Source organism: Calypte anna, chromosome 5 (genome assembly GCF_003957555.1).
Source record: "Calypte anna isolate BGI_N300 chromosome 5, bCalAnn1_v1.p, whole genome shotgun sequence".
NCBI classification, from domain to species: Eukaryota; Metazoa; Chordata; class Aves; order Apodiformes; family Trochilidae; genus Calypte; species Calypte anna.
Genome location: NC_044250.1, coordinates 15,416,014 through 15,433,821, shown reverse-complemented (window position 1 = coordinate 15,433,821; position 17,808 = coordinate 15,416,014). Strand labels below are relative to the sequence as shown.

The following is a 17,808-nucleotide window of genomic DNA, read 5'->3' as shown; positions in this document are numbered from 1 at the left end:
TTCATCCTGGTGCCCCAGCCCAGGACAGACACTGAGCTGATGGGATCTTGCTATTGCTGCTGCTGAGCTTTGTCATTCAGATGGAGGGGATGTGTTCAGCAAGCAGCAAGGTGTGCAGTGGGGATGGGGCCTGGTTTTGTGACAGTGTCTTCTCTGTTCCTTACTGTTTCTAACAGCCCCACCATCATCGACAACGAGCACAGTGCCCTCCCCACCTGTATCTGCAACCACCACCCTGCCAACATCATCACCATTGAGACCTACCACTACCACTAGAACCACGATACCCCCCACCAGGGGGACCACCACTTCTGTGGGCACAACAACAACTGGCCCAACAACCTCCCTTCCTGGTATGTTCCCACTGACACTATGTTCCCAATGCCAGTCAGTAATAGACAGTCACCAAAACCCCACTGCCTGTGCAGTGCCTGTGCCTGCTTTGGTCCCAGTTTGCTGGGTGGGCCCAAAGGGGGCAAAGCAGTTCCTGCAAGTGAGCTGAGTTGCCAGCAGGGTTGGCTGAGAGGTGTGCCTATTAGTGACTGAGGGGCACCCTTGCTTGCAGTGGTTGCCCAGAGTGTCACCCACAGTTGTCATGGTGCCTGGATTGCTGTCTCTCTTCTCCCTGCTTCCAATGGTTCCTCTTGTTGTTTCCCCACAGGGTGTGAATGCATCTGGACAGGCTGGATAGATGTGAGCTACCCAAACAGTTCTAACAGAAATGGTGGTGACTATGAAACCTTTGAGAATATTAAGAAGAAGAACTCCTCCTGGGTCTGTGAGAAACCTGTGAATATCACATGCAGAGCAACCAAATTCCCGACTGTTCCCATTGCCAGTTTAGGGCAGGAGGTGAAATGTGATGTGGAGACAGGGCTGACCTGTAACAACAGAGATCAGCAGATAGGAGGTATAATTCCAATGCCAGTCTGCCTCAACTATGAGATCCGTGTCTGCTGCATCCCTGACATTCCAGAGTGTATTCCTGGCCCCACTACACCAACAGTCCCACCTCCATCAACACCTACAAAACCCCCCACAATCACCTCGACTGTATCAACAACCACCGCCAGGCCAACGCCATCAGAGCCTACAACCACCACCACCATCATCACCACCACCACTGAAAGCACCCCCATCAGCAGCACCCTGGGGACAACAACAAGTGGCACAGCAACACCCACAACAACTACAGCAAGCACATCTGTGCCTGTACCAACATACACCACTGTATTACCTTCAGGTACTTGTCTGATCTCTGCTCTCTGTGTTGGCTTCCTGTAGGAGCTGTGATGGTTGGTGCACACCTCAACTTGTGTCCTCTCTGTGGGATCAGAGGTGGGAGGAATTGTTGTGCATCACCTGCAACAGCAGATGCACAAAGACAGCCCTTGTTCTGTCTGGTTCAGAAATGAGAATCTTGCAAGGGTGCTCAGCAGTGGTTCCTGTGTTCCTTGAGTACAGCAGCACTCTGAGGAGGTTTTCATCCTGGTGCCCCAGCCCAGGACAGACACTGAACTGATGGGATCTTGTTATTGCTTCTGCTGAGCTTTTTCATTCAGCTGGGGAAGATGTGATCAGAGGTACCCATGGCATGCCATGGGAGCTGAGCCTGTTTTTGTGACATTGTCTTCTCTTTTCATGCTGTTTACAACAGTGCCACCATCACCCACTAGCACAGCGCCCTCCCTGCTGGTATCGACAACTGCTGCCAGACCAACACCATCAAAGCCTCCCACTACCACCAGCACAAGTCCCTCTGAAAGCACCACCACCAGCACGCTGGGTACAACAACAATTGTTCCTGTCAAAACACCTACATTTCCAGGAAATATTATCACCAAAACCCCACTGCCCCCGACCTCAGAAGCTATAGGTAATTCTCAGCTTGTGTTTTCATTTCTTGCCTTCATACCGGAGAATTCAGTGTTTATTGGCTCCCAGATATGTCTTCAATATTCCCTTCAGAGGGAGTGTAGTTGATGTGTTCTTCCAGAATAATCCTACAATAGTATCAATTGGAAGGGACCTTTTATAAGATCTTGGAATTCAACCATTGCTTTATAGAGTGGGGCTTGGTTTTGTGGTGTGGGGAAAGGTTTCAGGCTGTGGGTTGTTCCTTGCTGTGGACTGAGTCCCTGCATTCCTCTGTTGTCCCAGTGTTCCCATGAGCTTTATTCTCCTGCATCGCCTGTACTGCTGGCAAGCAAGCAAAAGTTTTGTCATAAATGTGACACCCCCTCATTGTCATCAGTGTGAGACCCCTAATGTCCCCATGAATCTGTCTCTGTGTCAGTATGCCACCTGTTCCTATATTTCCTTTGAACATAAAGGAGTTTGCCTGACTTCCCATAAATCTGAATTAATTTTATTTGAAGGGCTGTCCCTGTGGTCTGTTTGTGCAGAAGCAGTGTATGTTACTCCCTCCTGTCCCCCAGCATTATGGCTGTACCCTTCTCTGTTGTGTACTCCTCACATCATGGCTGTGAGATGGAATCTGAATATATTAAATATTTTATAAATTGCTTATCAGAAACTCTTATAAAAGAGCCCAAAAAGGACCCATAATGAAAACTTTCATGGTCACATGAGAAGGAAAAAGCAGAAAGGTGAATTTGGAGTTTCTAGTATTGTAGTATCATCTTAGAATTATAGTATCTGAGAATGCTGTGGGTTGGAAGGGGCCTTAAAGACCATCAGTTCCTCAACCCTAGACACCTAAATATATTATGATTAGCTTTGTTTAATTAGTTTTGCTTATTAGAAAATGAAATGAAGCTAATAACAAATGGCATTACCCTACTTAAAATATAATGCTGTGTTTTCTCCCTTTTTTACAGTGGGTACAACACCTGAATCAGGAACAGCAACAAAGACCAGCACACCAGTTACTCCTTCAGGTACCCCACTGTCAACAACTAGAACAACAGAAATCGAAAGCACCACTGTTCATCAGTCAACACCACCACTGTCAACAAGCACAGAGTTCATCAGCACCCCCCCTGCAGTCATTGAATCTGGAACAACCACTGAATCCACCACTTCAGGTCCCACATCCTCTCCTCACAAGACCACAACTTCAGGACCACCTCCTCCAACATCTACAGCCAGCACCACTCCACCACCACCACCACCAGAATCAACAACTACAGGGGCAGTCAATGAACCTGGAACAACCACTGAATCCACCACTTCAGGTCCCACACCCTCTTCTCACAAGACCACAACCTCAGGACCATCTCCCCCAACATCTACAGTCAGCACCACTCCACCACCACCACCACCACCAGAATCAACAACCACAGGGGTAGTCACTGAACCTGGAACAACCACTGAATCCACCACTTCAGGTCCCACACCCTCTTCTCACAAGACCACAACCTCAGGACCATCTCCCCCAACATCTACAGTCAGCACCACTCCACCACCACCACCACCAGAATCAACAACCACAGGGGTAGTCACTGAACCTGGAACAACCACTGAATCCACCACTTCAGGTCCCACACCCTCTTCTCACAAGACCACAACCTCAGGACCATCTCCCCCAACATCTACAGCCAGCACCACTGGACCACCACCACCACCACCAGAATCAACAACCACAGGGGCAGTCAATGAACCTGGAACAACCACTGAATTCACCACTTCAGGTCCCACACCCTCTTCTCACAAGACCACAACCTCAGGACCATCTCCCCCAACATCTACAGCCAGCACCACTCCACCACCACCACCACCAGAATCAACAACCACAGGGGTAGTCACTGAACCTGGAACAACCACTGAATTCACCACTTCAGGTCCCACACCCTCTCCTCACAAGACCACAACTTCAGGACCATCTCCCCCAACATCTACAGCCAGCACCACTCCACCACCACCAGAATCAACAACTACAGGGGCAGTCAATGAACCTGGAACAACCACTGAATCCACCACTTCAGGTCCCACACCCTCTTCTCACAAGACCACAACCTCAGGACCATCTCCCCCAACATCTACAGTCAGCACCACTCCACCACCACCACCACCAGAATCAACAACCACAGGGATAGTCACTGAACCTGGAACAACAACTGAATCTACCACTTCAGGTCCCACACCCTCTTCTCACAAGACCACAACCTCAGGACCATCTCCCCCAACATCTACAGTCAGCACCACTCCACCACCACCACCACCAGAATCAACAACCACAGGGGTAGTCACTGAACCTGGAACAACCACTGAATCCACCACTTCAGGTCCCACACCCTCTTCTCACAAGACCACAACCTCAGGACCATCTCCCCCAACATCTACAGCCAGCACCACTCCATCACCACCACCAGAATCAACAACCACAGAGTTGGTCACCACACCCCCAGGAGTCACTGAACCTGAAACAACCACTGAACCTGGAACAACCACTGAATTCACCACTTCAGGTCCCACACCCTCTTCTCACAAGACCACAACCTCAGGACCATCTCCCCCAACATCTACAGCCAGCACCACTCCACCACCACCACCACCAGAATCAACAACCACAGGGGTAGTCACTGAACCTGGAACAACCACTGAATCCACCACTTCAGGTCCCACACCCTCTTCTCACAAGACCACAACCTCAGGACCATCTCCCCCAACATCTACAGCCAGCACCACTCCATCACCACCACCAGAATCAACAAACACAGAGTTGGTCACCACACCCCCAGGAGTCACTGAACCTGAAACAACCACTGAACCTGGAACAACCACTGAATTCACCACTTCAGGTCCCACACCCTCTCCCCACAGCACCACAAAAGTCACAGAAACATCCACCCATGAGCCCACCACCACTGGGACTGAAAGTCCTCTGACAGGATCACCAACCACTGCTGTCAGCACTACAACCTCAGGACCATCTTCCCCAACACCTACAGCTAGCACTCCTGTGTCACCTCCAGTCAGCACTCCTGGAGTAACTGAATCTGGAACAACCACCAAATTCACCACATCAGGCCCTACACCCTCTCCCCACAGCACCACCAAAGTAACAGAAACATCCACCCATGAGCCCACTACCACTGAAAGTCCTCCAACAGGCTCACCCACCACTGCTGTCAGCACCACAACCGCAGGACCATCCTCCCCAGAGCCTACAGCCAGCTCTACAGTAGCACCACCACCAGTACCAACAAGCACTGTGCCAGTTACCACCTCTGGTACAACTCTAACAGAATCTTTTACTACCACTTCAGGAACAACCTCTAGTAATTTTACCACCATCACCACAACCACTACCACCTCTGAAATCACTTCTCCTGTCTCAACAAGTACTTCTGGGCCCAAAGCAACATCAATTGCAGTCACCATCCCAGGAAGTTCCACACACAGTACAGTTACTCCAGTCACTGCTTCAACTCCACCAACAACCACTCCTGGAAGAAACTGTTCTATTTTCCCTAATGAATCATATGCAGTGAGTAGTTTTCATGAAGTTTTTTTAGCATTCTGATTTGTATAGAGATTGGACACATAATTTCCATGTTAGGAAACACACTGAGTAGGTCTTAATTGGGATAGGAAAGGAAGTACCATGGTACTTTCTGGTTTTTTGGTATCAGCACTGATTTACAATGATATTTGGTTTGATAGTTTATAGACTGCTGTTGGTTCTTCAAGGACAGTTTTTAAAAGGCTTTCTTCAAGGAGCTGGATCACAGTTCAGTGTTTCTCTTTATTGTAGGATAGCTTTGATGAGGAGGCAACCCAGGGCTAAGTGGCACTAAACCATTTTTTTCTGTTTCTACTTTTGAATAGCCCAAGAGTGAGTGTTAACACAGTGAGGGTGTTAACAGTGAGGCCCAACAAGAACCCACAGGACTGAACTGCACAGAAATTTGACATGAGTCACATTTGGTCACAGTCTGGTTTCAGGAGAGGACTGTGAAACAATCATGATTCAAACGATTGTGACATTTGACTCTGAGTTTGCAGTTATTTGTATCCCTCTCCCTCTGACACACCTAAAGCCTCCTCACAGCTGAGCTATCTACCAGCTTGCTCAGTAGTCCTGCAGGGATAAAAACTATGCATGGCTAAAACTGGTGGTAGATAGAAAAAAACCTTATGAAATCATGATGCATGCACATTATTACCTTAGGCAATGCTCTTCTGGGCAGCCATGGAAGGGGATTGATCATATTGATCATTGGTATTGACTGATGTCTGTCACTGTTGGTTAGAGAGGAAATCCAGGTGATGAGAAGATTAGATCAGACATTTCACTTCTGGATAGCTGAAACTAAAAAAAAGCAATTTCCACTTGAGGTTCCTGCTCCTGCTTAGGAGCTCTCAGCAGTGTTAGCTCATCCTGCAGGCCCTGATGGTGCTGATTGTTGCACCTCCTTCCCATGTTCAGCCTTCTGCTGAGAAAAAAAAATTGTGAATAAGTATATTGAACTTTACAGCTCTGCAAAAGTTATTCAGGCATAATTGTTGTCATTCTGACTTCTTCATAAGGTTTCTCTCTCTTTTCTGTGCCTCTCTCCCCCTCCTCCCCCAACTCTTCCCAAACACAGCCAGGTGAGTCCTGGTGGCTGTGTAACTGCACCAAGGCAATATGCATAGAAGACAACAAAATTGAAGTGATTCCCATCATCTGCAATCCACCTCCTAAACCCACCTGTTCCAACAGACTTTCACCTGTGCCAGTCATTGACGAGGACGGGTGTTGTTGGCACTGGGAGTGTGACTGTAAGTATATGTTCTGGTGACTATGATCTCCCATGGGAATGGTACCAGTATCAAGAGCAACAGTATTTATCAGTGGACAAGTGTTGTACAAGACTGTGACTTCTGGTGTTGGTCTGTTTGGAGTGATTCATTGATTCTCTCTTACTAATTGAGGCTCTTACTTAATTTGTCATAATCTCTGCATATTTTGTGAGTAGGACACATTCAGTTTCCCAAGGTAGGATTTAAATGTCCAGATGCAGACATCTGTAGGCTGGAATCTTAATGTTCATATTATCAGTAAAGGTTTATCTCTGCAGACACACTCTGTAGGGGTGGGATTTATCTCATCCACCTTTAAATATTTAAGTTTATAAAGAGTATCCATCAACAGATGGGCTGACCATCACTAACAGCAAACCAGACACTTTCAGGGCTCAGTTCAATTGACTTAGTTCTGCTTGACCACTGAGGAGAAGCTCAACTGCAGTCTGACCTGACCCAGGAGCTAACCTAGCTGTGTGTTTTGCAGGCTACTGCACTGGCTGGGGAGACCCCCATTACATGACTTTTGATGGCCTCTACTACAGTTACCAAGGGAACTGTACCTATGTCCTTGTGGAAGAGATTACCAAGAAAGTTGATAACTTTGGTGTCTACATTGATAACTACCACTGTGATGCCCACGATGAAGTCTCCTGTCCCAGGACAATTATTGTCAGACACGAGACTCAGGAAGTGCGCATAGCAACCATCAGACCCAACACTCTGGAAGTAGAGGTACTGAAATAAATGTTAACCCCTGATTTCCTGATTAAAATATTAACAAAGCATCAGCCAGATTTACAGTGTTAGGGAAAAAAAACCAAAACCCAAACTAAAAAGCAATCTGTGTTTTAGATTTAATGCCTCTCTGGTTAATAAAACAGGACTGCTTTGAAGAACTGTTTTTTCGATTGATTCTGGGGAAAAATTCTACAGCTTCTTTCCTTTTGTATCTCACATCTTTGGAGGGTCCTACAGCTCCTAAATACATAAACATCATCAAATTGTGAAGATCTAAGGATATAAAATAAATTAATATTTAATTAATATTAATTCATAAAAAGGAAAAGAATAATTGTTGCATGGGAGGCTACAATGTAAATTAGATATAACGGGGAAGTACCAGGCTTAAGTATTTTATTTTAAAGTACCATCACTAGCCTTGTTTGGTGTCACCTTTAATATTTTTCAGAATGGGGGCCTCTTATTTATGTTTCATTGGTAAACATGGTCCCCCAGCTTTAGGACTTCAAAATTGTGTGGGAAGTGTTTGTTTTTAGGCTCTTGTAGGGTTTCTTTGGTTTATTTTTGTGCATTACTGCGTGGGTATAATACAAGTAGGGCTGCAGCATATTACTGAAAATTTGTAACACTTAGACCTCTTTTTTCTCAAAAGCAAGAAAATCTCATTGCTGTGTTAAAGTAGTGGTGTTAGTCCCACAGGCATATGGTTTTTAAGGCATGTAACTAGTGAAACACCATGTTTCCTTTATGCCAAGACAGTTAAACCTGTATGCACTAGGAATTTAGGAGAATTTTATATTGTACTTTCATGGGGTGTCTTCAGTGCCACAGTCACTCCAATAAATCTGTTAAAGCAAACTAAGGGACCCTTGTTACAAACTGCAAGCACATTATTTGCCTTTACATTCTATCTCCAATGCAGAGTAATGAGCACTCAATTGTTTTCTAAATCTAAATATATGTTTCTTTTCTGTTTTCTCTAACCAGGTGACAGTAAACAAACAGGTAGTGGCTTTGCCCTACAAAAAATTTGGTGTGAGCATCTATGAGTCAGGCATAAACCGGGTAGTGGAAATCCCTGCTCTCAAAATGAATGTGACCTACAATGGCTTGTCCTTTTCTATCAGAATGCCCTACAGCCTCTTTGGCAACAACACCTATGGACAGTGTGGTAAGGCTTACTCTTGGAATTTTTGCACTTCCAGAAAATAACAAATGGCAAAGTGACAGCCCTGCCACAAAATTGATGGAATTTGGTAACAAATCTGGGAGTGAATTCTTTCTCCCCTTACCAATTTTAGGTACCTGCAACAACAAGACAGCAGATGACTGTATGCTGCCAGATGGAAGCATTGCAAAGAACTGTGAAACTATGGCAGATCACTGGCAAGTTGTTGATCCCTCCAAACCACAGTGCTCTCCAGGCCTGGCTCCCACAACAGTACCCAGCACAACCACACCACAGCCTTGCAAAGAATCTTCCATCTGTGAGCTTATTTTGGGAAGGTACAGATTCCTCTAACAGTTATAAGCACTTGATCTTCAAATTACGTGGCAATTTTAGGATCTGTTTCTGAATAAAAATGATTTCTAACTATTGCTCCATTTCTTGTAGTTTAATGGGTTGCTTCCATTCCTTTTTCTGCTTCTAGATGTCATTCTTTGTTGATACTTTGCTCCCAGCCTTCTGGCAGCTACACACTGACCTTTCTTGGTGTCCTCTTGTTCTTGTATGCTTTCTGTCTTCCACTGGCTCCATGCTCTTGCCTTTTCCTCCACTCAGCAGAAAACAGAGTCCAACTGAAAACAAGAGGTTGTCATTTTTTGAATGTCATGTCAGAATTAAAGCAAACCTTTTTAGTTTCAAACACACAAAATCTCTTTAGGAAGCAGATCATGGTTGCAGTCAGTGATATTCATGTAGCTCCTGGACAGAAAATACTGGTTCCTGAGTGCTTTGTAGGTGAGGGGAGAATACTTTAAGATATTTTGAAAGTCTGCAGTGGAGGGAAGTGCTGTTAGTAAAAATCTCTCATGTAATAGTGGTTCACATCTCCTGAAGCACCACTGTTACCACATTATAACATGGGGAGCTCATTAAAGAATTCAGTAACTAATGATGATAAATGCTTCTGTTCCTAGTGTGTTCGAGCCATGCCACAAATTTGTCCAGCCTGAAAAGTACTACAGAGCCTGTGTGTTTGATAGCTGTGTACTTCCCAGCTTAGACCTGGAATGCTCAAGTCTGCAGATCTATGCTGCCACCTGTGCTGACCAGGGGGTGTGCCTGGAGTGGAGGAGCCACACCAGTGGTGTTTGCTGTAAGTATTTATCCTTATCCTGCCCATTTATCCTGACCTGTTAGGGAAATTTATATGGAACTGCTTCAGCAACAGTCTCCTAACACGAACTCATATTGCTTTCCAAGAAATGAAGACACCAATAAACCCCACCAGCCTCTATCCTTAAGTAATTTTACAGGTAGCAGTCTAACAATAGGATGTTAAATGAGCCTGTAAAATATCAACTGTGCCCAAACCATGTTCATTGGCAGATTTTCTTTGTACACAGAAATTTTTGTGCAGCTCCCAGTGTTCAGTGACATATGCATTCATTTTCAACTGTAGAAAGAAGAGGACAGAGGTTAGGAATACCCTCCCCTTCCATAACTTGTGCAAAAGAGACAGGAACTGTGAAGGAAATTGTAGTAAAGATGTTAACTTTTGGATTTAGCTCCTTATGGTCCTCTATAGCTAAACTGCATAAAATCATTCCCTTCAGAGACAAGAGTCTGATACCTGCTTTCTTTCCCCTCTTCCTTCTCAAGATTGTCAAAAATACATCACAAAATGAGCAGTCAGTGTTTAATTTCTTGGCATGAGGCCATGGGGCTTTTATATGATATTTTTACTGAGCTCTTCCTCCTTTTTTTTCCCCAATTCCAGCTTATAAATGTCCCCCGGGTAAAGAATACAGAGCATGTGGTCCTGTCACAGAGAGAACCTGCAAAGCAAGGTAAAGAATTCCTTCACTGTCAGTTACAGCTCATGGAACTGTGCAGTCACATCTAATGCAGAGATGGATGAGAGGAATCAGCCTGCTGTTATGTCTTAAACTGTTGAATTTGCCATCCCTGTATCCTAAGGCTGTGCTCATTGTGTTGTTTGGCAATGCCAGTCCCTAAATGTGCAGATCATTTGCCACCAGTTTGTTTGGCACAACCTTCACCCCTGTGCCTGTGTCAGTGATGGTGTTCCTCTGAACATTTTGTCTTACACAGTCAACAAAATGAAACTTCAGCTAAAGAAGTGGAAGGCTGTTTCTGTCCCAATGGAACAATGCTCTATGACTCGGGTGTGGATGTCTGTGTGAAAACCTGTGGTGAGTTTTGCTGACTGACTTGGCTGCTTGGTTGTTTCCTCTCTGTTGCTTATCTCTCGTGTATGCAACATCAGTCTGACTCTGTCAAGTACAAAACTTATAGTAGAGAAGTCTATTAATACATAATTGATAATGGAAATTTATTTTGTTGTTTTTCACAGGCTGTGTTGGAGTGGATAAGACACCCAGAGAGGTACTTTTGTATTTCAAGTCCAGGCTGGGGCTGGGGGTAGGGGAGTGGAGTCCACTGATTGAGTCTTGCTTTGTGGTCTCCCAGCTTTTCCTTCCTGTTTTCACTTCTCTTTAATTGGTAACCATACAATGACTCATTTGATTTTCTTTAATGACAGTTTGGGGAAAAATTCACAGTGGACTGCCAGGACTGTGTTTGTGTGGAAGGTGGGACTGGCATTGTGTGCAGGCCTCATGACTGTCCCAAACCAAGTAAGAATGGTTGTGATGGAGAAGGCTTCTATGAGGTCAATGAAGTCAATCCTGAAGACTCCTGCTGCCCCATGGTCACCTGCAGTGAGTTTATACTTTTGTTTTTAGTTTTTCTATACTTTTTAGGAATAGGAAAGAAAAGAGGATTGAAGTAGTGCGGAACCAGAGATCTGCAGCAGGGAGTCACAAAAATAGGATCTTGTACTTTGAAAAATAATCTTGCCCAGTGTTAGGGAAAAATACTGCAGTGATTCAGCAGAACTGAATCCATACTTCTTGAGTTCAGGACCACATTTTATTTCAATACATTGCAGATAGATTATGGAATTATATGTGGGGTTTTATTTTGCAGCAGTTGTCTGCAAACTTGGAGAAAGTAACAGTTCTTCAAAGAATTCTGATAGGTTTTTAAAAATTAGTAATTACACAGTAGAAAAAATTTCATAAACATACTGTAGTTCTCCAGTTCAGTGCCTGGAGTCACTAGGAAAAATGTTCTCTTTTCTGAAGTTTGTTCCTTTGCAGAGGTTCTGGAGTGTTTTCTAGAAAGAGAATGCCTATCCTAAGGGCTGGTTCTGGTAGCTGTAATTTAGTGTACTTTCTATTCCTTCTTTTTTTCAGAATGCAATGCAAGCTTGTGCACAGCTAAAGCCCCCAGGTGTTCCCTGGGATTTGAAGTTCAGTCTCACATCCCCAGTGGCCACTGTTGCCCTGTGTACCAGTGTGGTAAGTCCCTTGGAAGCACATTACAGGCACTGGCACGACATGTTACATAGTTTAGCATCACACTCAGTGAGACTGTAAACAACAGCCTAACAGCAGGGGTGACAAAGACAGTTAGATTCTACAAATTGGTTACTTTTGACATTGGTTATTACTCTTATGGTAATGATAAAAAACTGCAAAATCAGATATATAAAAGCAGATATAGCTCAGGTGGCTCAAATTCAACTTTCCTGGTTTTAAGTACAAGTAACAACAACTGGAGGATGAATTGGGCCTTTGGTCTCAGATTGATCTTGCAAAATCTCCCTGTAAGCATCCCCAGCAGAAGCTGCTCTATTTCTGCTTTGTTCTTGGCAATTCAAACAAGAAGCTACTGGTACCTGTGAAGTGGACATTCTTGGCTCTGAACTGGACTGCATATATTGGGCCAAATCTACCTCCCTTCTGCACATGCAGTATCTGTTCTTACACCTTGATATGTTACCAAAATTGGGGAATAACCAGTGTGTCTGACAGTGTGCACTGTGATTTATTGTGGGAGAAATGTCTGTGACTGGAGTGTTCCCTGTGTAACCACCTAACTCCTTGCTTCTTCACAGTTCCCAAGAGGGTTTGTGTCCATGAGAATGCTGAGTTCTTGGTGAGTTCCCATTTCAGCAGTGTTCTGAAAATGCTTAAAAGAGCAGCTAGTACACATTAGCAGAAGTGCTGTGAGGAGGTTTAACTAGTACAACCAAGATTTTAGCCATTTTAAAATTCCTGTCAGAAGTTCATCCATTTCACAAAGCCTAAACACCTTCTGAAAAGGTTGCTGGGTATGAAAGAGACTGAAGAGTTGTTTGTGTGTCAGTATCAGAGACATTTGGGTTTAGAGCTAAGTGTGGATGCATTTTAAAAAGTCAGTCCACATTTACTGTGGTATTGACTCTGCTTTCAAACACAGGAAAAGCTGTAAATGAGTATTACATACACCAAACAGACCTAGATTCCTAATAAATTCTGTTGCATCTAGTAATTGTGTTATTGCTGATGTTTGTGTGACAGCTGTCCTGGTACTTTCTGAGGTTATCATTGCCATATAGGGCTTCAATAAAGACACACATGAAATTAATCTTCATAACTGGCTAGCCAGATAACAAGCCAATAATGTTTATGTTTGTTCATGTTTCTCCAGTGCTTGGTTTACCAAGTTTTTGGAAATTAAGAAACATGTCATATCTCATTAATTTATTAACTTTTTTTCCTTAAAATTTACAGCCTAATTCCTCAGTCTTTGTTGATAAGTGTCAGGATTGTTTCTGCACCGACAAAGTTAACACCAGCACCCAACTGAATATCATCTCCTGTCAACATATTCCGTGCAACACATATTGTGAACCAGTAAGTGGCAAACTTCAAACAAAAAATCACCTCAAAATACCCAGTTGTGGATTACAGACATAGAAAGCGTAATTAGATTATTAGATTAGCATTTAATAACAATATCTTATTCTGCAATTAAGCGATTAATAATGTAATAATAATCTAATCATCCATTATATTATGGATTTGCATTTTTCATTTATTTATCAAAAATGTATCTACCATTTTAATTTCATTAAAATTTAAAAATTAATCTTAATATCCAGGGATATGAACGTCAACCAGTGAAAGGTGAATGCTGTGGGAGGTGTGTGCAGACTAAGTGTGCTATACACACAGCACAGAATTCTAACCTCATCTTGAGTGTAAGTATGCTCCACGTTTATGTCTCTTCCAAATCTGTAAAATCCTCACTTTCAGAGGGGGAACATCTTGTCAGAGATAAGGCTTAGTGTCAGCTTGCCCCTGGAAGGTCAGAGCAAAGCCTCTCTAGAGCTCTTAGGCCTGAAGGAAGGACTCATGAAATCAAATTTTCTGTAGGCTCTGCCTTGAATGAGAAAACCAGTAACATTGGAAAGGTTTTTCTTGCAATGTCTGGAAGCTTGAGCTTTTCTATAGTATTTGATTTCTGTGTAAAGCCTGGGTGTTTTAATGAGGGTGAAATTTTAGGATTGTTCTTAATTACCATACAACAGATAAGCTTTACCAAGGCAAAAGCCATTGGCATGGATGAATTTGCTAATAACTCTAATATACTCTGCATACTTTAGAGGGATTTCTTCTTTTCTAAGGGAAATCTCATGCAAAGCTGAAGAATCTCTCCATGTATGGCACATGGCAATACATCTAATAACCTGTATCCAAAGTGGCCTAAAAATAAGGCTGGGAAACAAGGAATGTGATTGACAGAGGACAGGAAAATTTTTGTCTGGGCTCCTTTCTGCTTTCCTTACTACATTTTGCATTTTACTTGCAGCCTGGAGAGTTTAGAAATGATCCCTACAACAACTGCACCATCTACAGCTGTGTCAAGCTGCACAATCAGTTTATCTCCTCCACATCTGAGATTACTTGCCCAGCATTCAATGAGGAGAGCTGCAAACCTGTAAGTAAATATGGGAAACTTACCCTCTATTCAGTGCATTACTCAGCTGCTTGGGACACCTAACCAGCAAAAATGACCTTTCCCCAAGTTTTCTCAGCCCAAAGGACAAAAGTTTCTGCTGCATCCATGCACAGATCTTAAGAATGTACAAAATAAGATACCTGAGTTAGAATTCAAAGCTGACTGCTATGTACAGGGTCCTGTATGAAGAAGAACCCCACAAGCTGCTCAGTCCTTAGGCTGTACATGCTCTCCGTTCACAAATAAAAGGTTCTGAGAAAACATTTTTGGAACTGTTTCTGAGGAAAAATTGCATGCTGCTGACTGCAGGTTTCCTTCAAAGCATCATCTTTATTTCCACAGCCCTTTGTAAATTAATAGATTTCCAGTCTGGAAGACACCATTATTTTTAGTTATTCAGATCAATCCTACAGTATTCACTGGCTCTTACCAGCCACCAAGGAATTTCTCTCCTCAGTTATTGGCCTAAAAACTTATTTAATATAGAGAAAGAAAATAACATTTTTCCCGTTTCTTTGTTCTTTTAGGGCACTGTTACATTCTTACCTAATGGTTGCTGCAAAACCTGTAAGTATCTCACTATATCTGAAAAAACAATGCAGAGAATGAGTTTTCTTCTTAAATCAACACATATCCCAGCCATGAAGGCTGAAGTGTAAAAAATAAATACTAGATACTTATTAGATTTATTAGATACTTACTAGATAAACAGATACTTGGTGTTTGATGTCCAAAGGCTGTCCAGCCTCTCTGGGGAAGTTTAAGCTGAGGGAGAAAGATAATTTAAGAGAATTCTTTGCCTACATTTATTAAGCTGAGGGGATGCTGAGCTGCAAGGAGCTTGTGGAGCTATTTGATGGGGAATATTTTCTGACCTTTCCCTCCAGGTGCCCCTCTGGACAGCCCCACACCGTGCTCTGTCCGCCAGAGACGCGACTTCATCGTCTTCCGCGGCTGCCGCTCTGCGGACAGGGTTGTGATGGGTGAATGTGAAGGGACGTGTGGAACCTTCTCCATGTAAGTCCAGGGATCAGACCACGAAACCTCAATTCTGCTGCTTAAACAAAAGGCACCAGAACTAGGTAGATTGCAGAATGGTGGAAGACTTGAACCTATCAGCTCCGCAGATCGTGGGCACAAAATCATGAAATTTGTGACTGAATTTGATTCATAATACACAGCAGAAAAGTGCACTAAATTGCCCTGGCAATAAGGTGGCCATGATAAGATATATTATGCTTTTAAGAGCTGGTTTCTCTGTTATTTGTGTGGCTACAAATCCTCACAAAAGAACACAAATGGTTTCCTGTAGTGGGAATGAAACCAGAGCAGCCAGATCCAATGCTCGTAGGCTGAAAAGCTCCTTCTCAACAATTACATCCCAACCAAAGTACATCTGTTAAAAAGAAATTCAAACATGCACAATTTTTATACACTAAAGACATTAGAAACAAATGAGTTATGGGTGGTGGTAGTAGTTTCACTGTGCATTTCCCTCTGAAATCTGAGAATTTACAAGAAAGGAGCTGCTGCTTCCCCCTCCTGTTAACACTGACTGGTTTGGGATATGAACTTGGGTTCCTGTGATCTGTAATTCTTGCAGCTGACTGATGTGATGCCACTGTAGATGGCAGTAAAGCCACTGTCTGTGCAATTTTCTTATTCAGGTCAGGGCTTTGCCTGCCCTTATTGTTGATCTGGTGTCTTTAACATCCATCAGCACTGAGATGATGAGAGGAATCTAGAGGAATTCCTAGAGGAAGCTGAGCTCATACAACTTTTTACTAGAACTTTGATAATAATTGGTTTACCACAAAAAAATCGTAGGAAATGCAATGAATTTCAGACCACACCATCTGTCAGATCAGCACTTTCACTGGCCAAAATTGTGGCTCATCTACATATCATCCCAAACTTCTCATGGGAGCTCTGTATCTCATTTCCCTCTTCTCTGCATGCTGACTCCTGGTTCAGAATAACCTTGCCATTTCCATGCCAACAGGTATTCTGCTGAGGCCAACTCCATGGAGCACAGCTGTTCCTGCTGCAGGGAATCCAGGAGCAGCTTGAAAGAAGTGGAACTGAAATGCCCTGATGGGAGTACAATTTCACACAAGTACGTATCTGTGGAAAGCTGCCAGTGCCAAGACACTGAGTGCAGCAACCCCCAGTCCAATGGGCTGCAGAGCAGAGAAGGACAAGACAAGGCAAGTGCTCTGAACCGCATCAAGAGAGCCATCAGCCTAACATCCAAATGAAGAGGAAAAATCCAAGCAGTGTGCACCATTCTCATCTTCCCTGAGGGCTTTTGAACTTTACTTTTCTCAGTTACTGTGTCCTCTTTGTTCTCTGTTTTGAACAGTGGTCTATTTATTTGTGCAAGAGGTAAGAATGCATTTTTCACAGAATCAGAGTTGTCATGGTTGGAAAAGACCTCTAAGACTGTGTCCAGCTGTCATTTGTATTCTTCAAGGTGTATGGCTTTTAAGGTCCTTTTATAATCATCTTATTTTCTCTGAATGATTAAAGCATATTAAAAAAAAAAAAAAAAAAGGGTTTGTACTTATTCATGTGCTGTCTTGATGAGCTGAGTTTTAAGAGAAGGAAAGTTCTTTTTCAAAATATGGGAAGTCAACAGACATATTTCCTAATTTTTGGGGTTATCTATTTCTGATTCCTTAAAAACTGAAGTATCAGAAGGTATGGTCTGAGGGACTCAATGTGTTGGGTGGAGCAGAATTTGACACTGTCTGCCAGAACAAAGCCAAATATAAATAATGTATGACAAAATGATTCAGATGACTTGGAGAAACTTGACTTAATCACCATACCTTTTTTTAGCAGGGCTGAGTAAATCACAATTATGTATTATCACTAAGAAGCAAATCCCTCACCTAGGAGAACATGAAGGTTATTCAGTACCTGAAGGTATATATAGTTAGTACTACAGCAAGAGGTCTCCAAAAGCTGAAAAAACAGATACCCATCTCTGAGTCAGTAATCCTAGGCTGCTTGTCCAGAAAACTGAGAGAAATCCCACTTTTGACATCTGTCTATCTCACAGCAAATGACATATTCAAAGGAGGTTAGCTGGATTGCATTCTCAAGTGCCTGTTTATCTGATCTTACTGTAATGGGAGCTGAAGGAGATCAGCTGAGAGATGGACCTCTCTCTTGGATCATCTGAAGTACAGCAAGGGTAATCCACACCTTCTGGTGTGTGTGAAAAGTGCTCTTGGTATTATTTTGTCTGTTATTCAACACTTCTTGTG

The 17,808-nt window shown here is 43.3% G+C and overlaps 1 protein-coding gene across 1 annotated transcript in view; it reads left to right on the top strand.

Moving 5' to 3' along the window:
• MUC2 (mucin 2, oligomeric mucus/gel-forming) overlaps positions 1 to 16,856 on the top strand; it is a 48,161-nt gene extending 31,305 nt beyond the window's left edge. Inside the window, exons 41-61 of the mRNA XM_030451551.1 lie at positions 177 to 353; positions 662 to 1,243; positions 1,658 to 1,876; positions 2,841 to 5,452; positions 6,555 to 6,729; positions 7,241 to 7,488; positions 8,485 to 8,668; positions 8,799 to 9,003; positions 9,640 to 9,818; positions 10,443 to 10,512; positions 10,778 to 10,878; positions 11,040 to 11,071; positions 11,229 to 11,406; positions 11,944 to 12,048; positions 12,648 to 12,688; positions 13,306 to 13,428; positions 13,677 to 13,775; positions 14,387 to 14,515; positions 15,064 to 15,103; positions 15,424 to 15,553; positions 16,539 to 16,856. Coding sequence (XP_030307411.1) covers positions 177 to 353; positions 662 to 1,243; positions 1,658 to 1,876; positions 2,841 to 5,452; positions 6,555 to 6,729; positions 7,241 to 7,488; positions 8,485 to 8,668; positions 8,799 to 9,003; positions 9,640 to 9,818; positions 10,443 to 10,512; positions 10,778 to 10,878; positions 11,040 to 11,071; positions 11,229 to 11,406; positions 11,944 to 12,048; positions 12,648 to 12,688; positions 13,306 to 13,428; positions 13,677 to 13,775; positions 14,387 to 14,515; positions 15,064 to 15,103; positions 15,424 to 15,553; positions 16,539 to 16,794 — 5,885 coding nt within the window. The 3' untranslated portion in view covers positions 16,795 to 16,856. The remainder of the gene's footprint in view (positions 1 to 176; positions 354 to 661; positions 1,244 to 1,657; positions 1,877 to 2,840; positions 5,453 to 6,554; positions 6,730 to 7,240; positions 7,489 to 8,484; positions 8,669 to 8,798; positions 9,004 to 9,639; positions 9,819 to 10,442; positions 10,513 to 10,777; positions 10,879 to 11,039; positions 11,072 to 11,228; positions 11,407 to 11,943; positions 12,049 to 12,647; positions 12,689 to 13,305; positions 13,429 to 13,676; positions 13,776 to 14,386; positions 14,516 to 15,063; positions 15,104 to 15,423; positions 15,554 to 16,538) is intronic.
• The last annotated feature ends 952 nt before the right edge of the window (positions 16,857 to 17,808 follow it).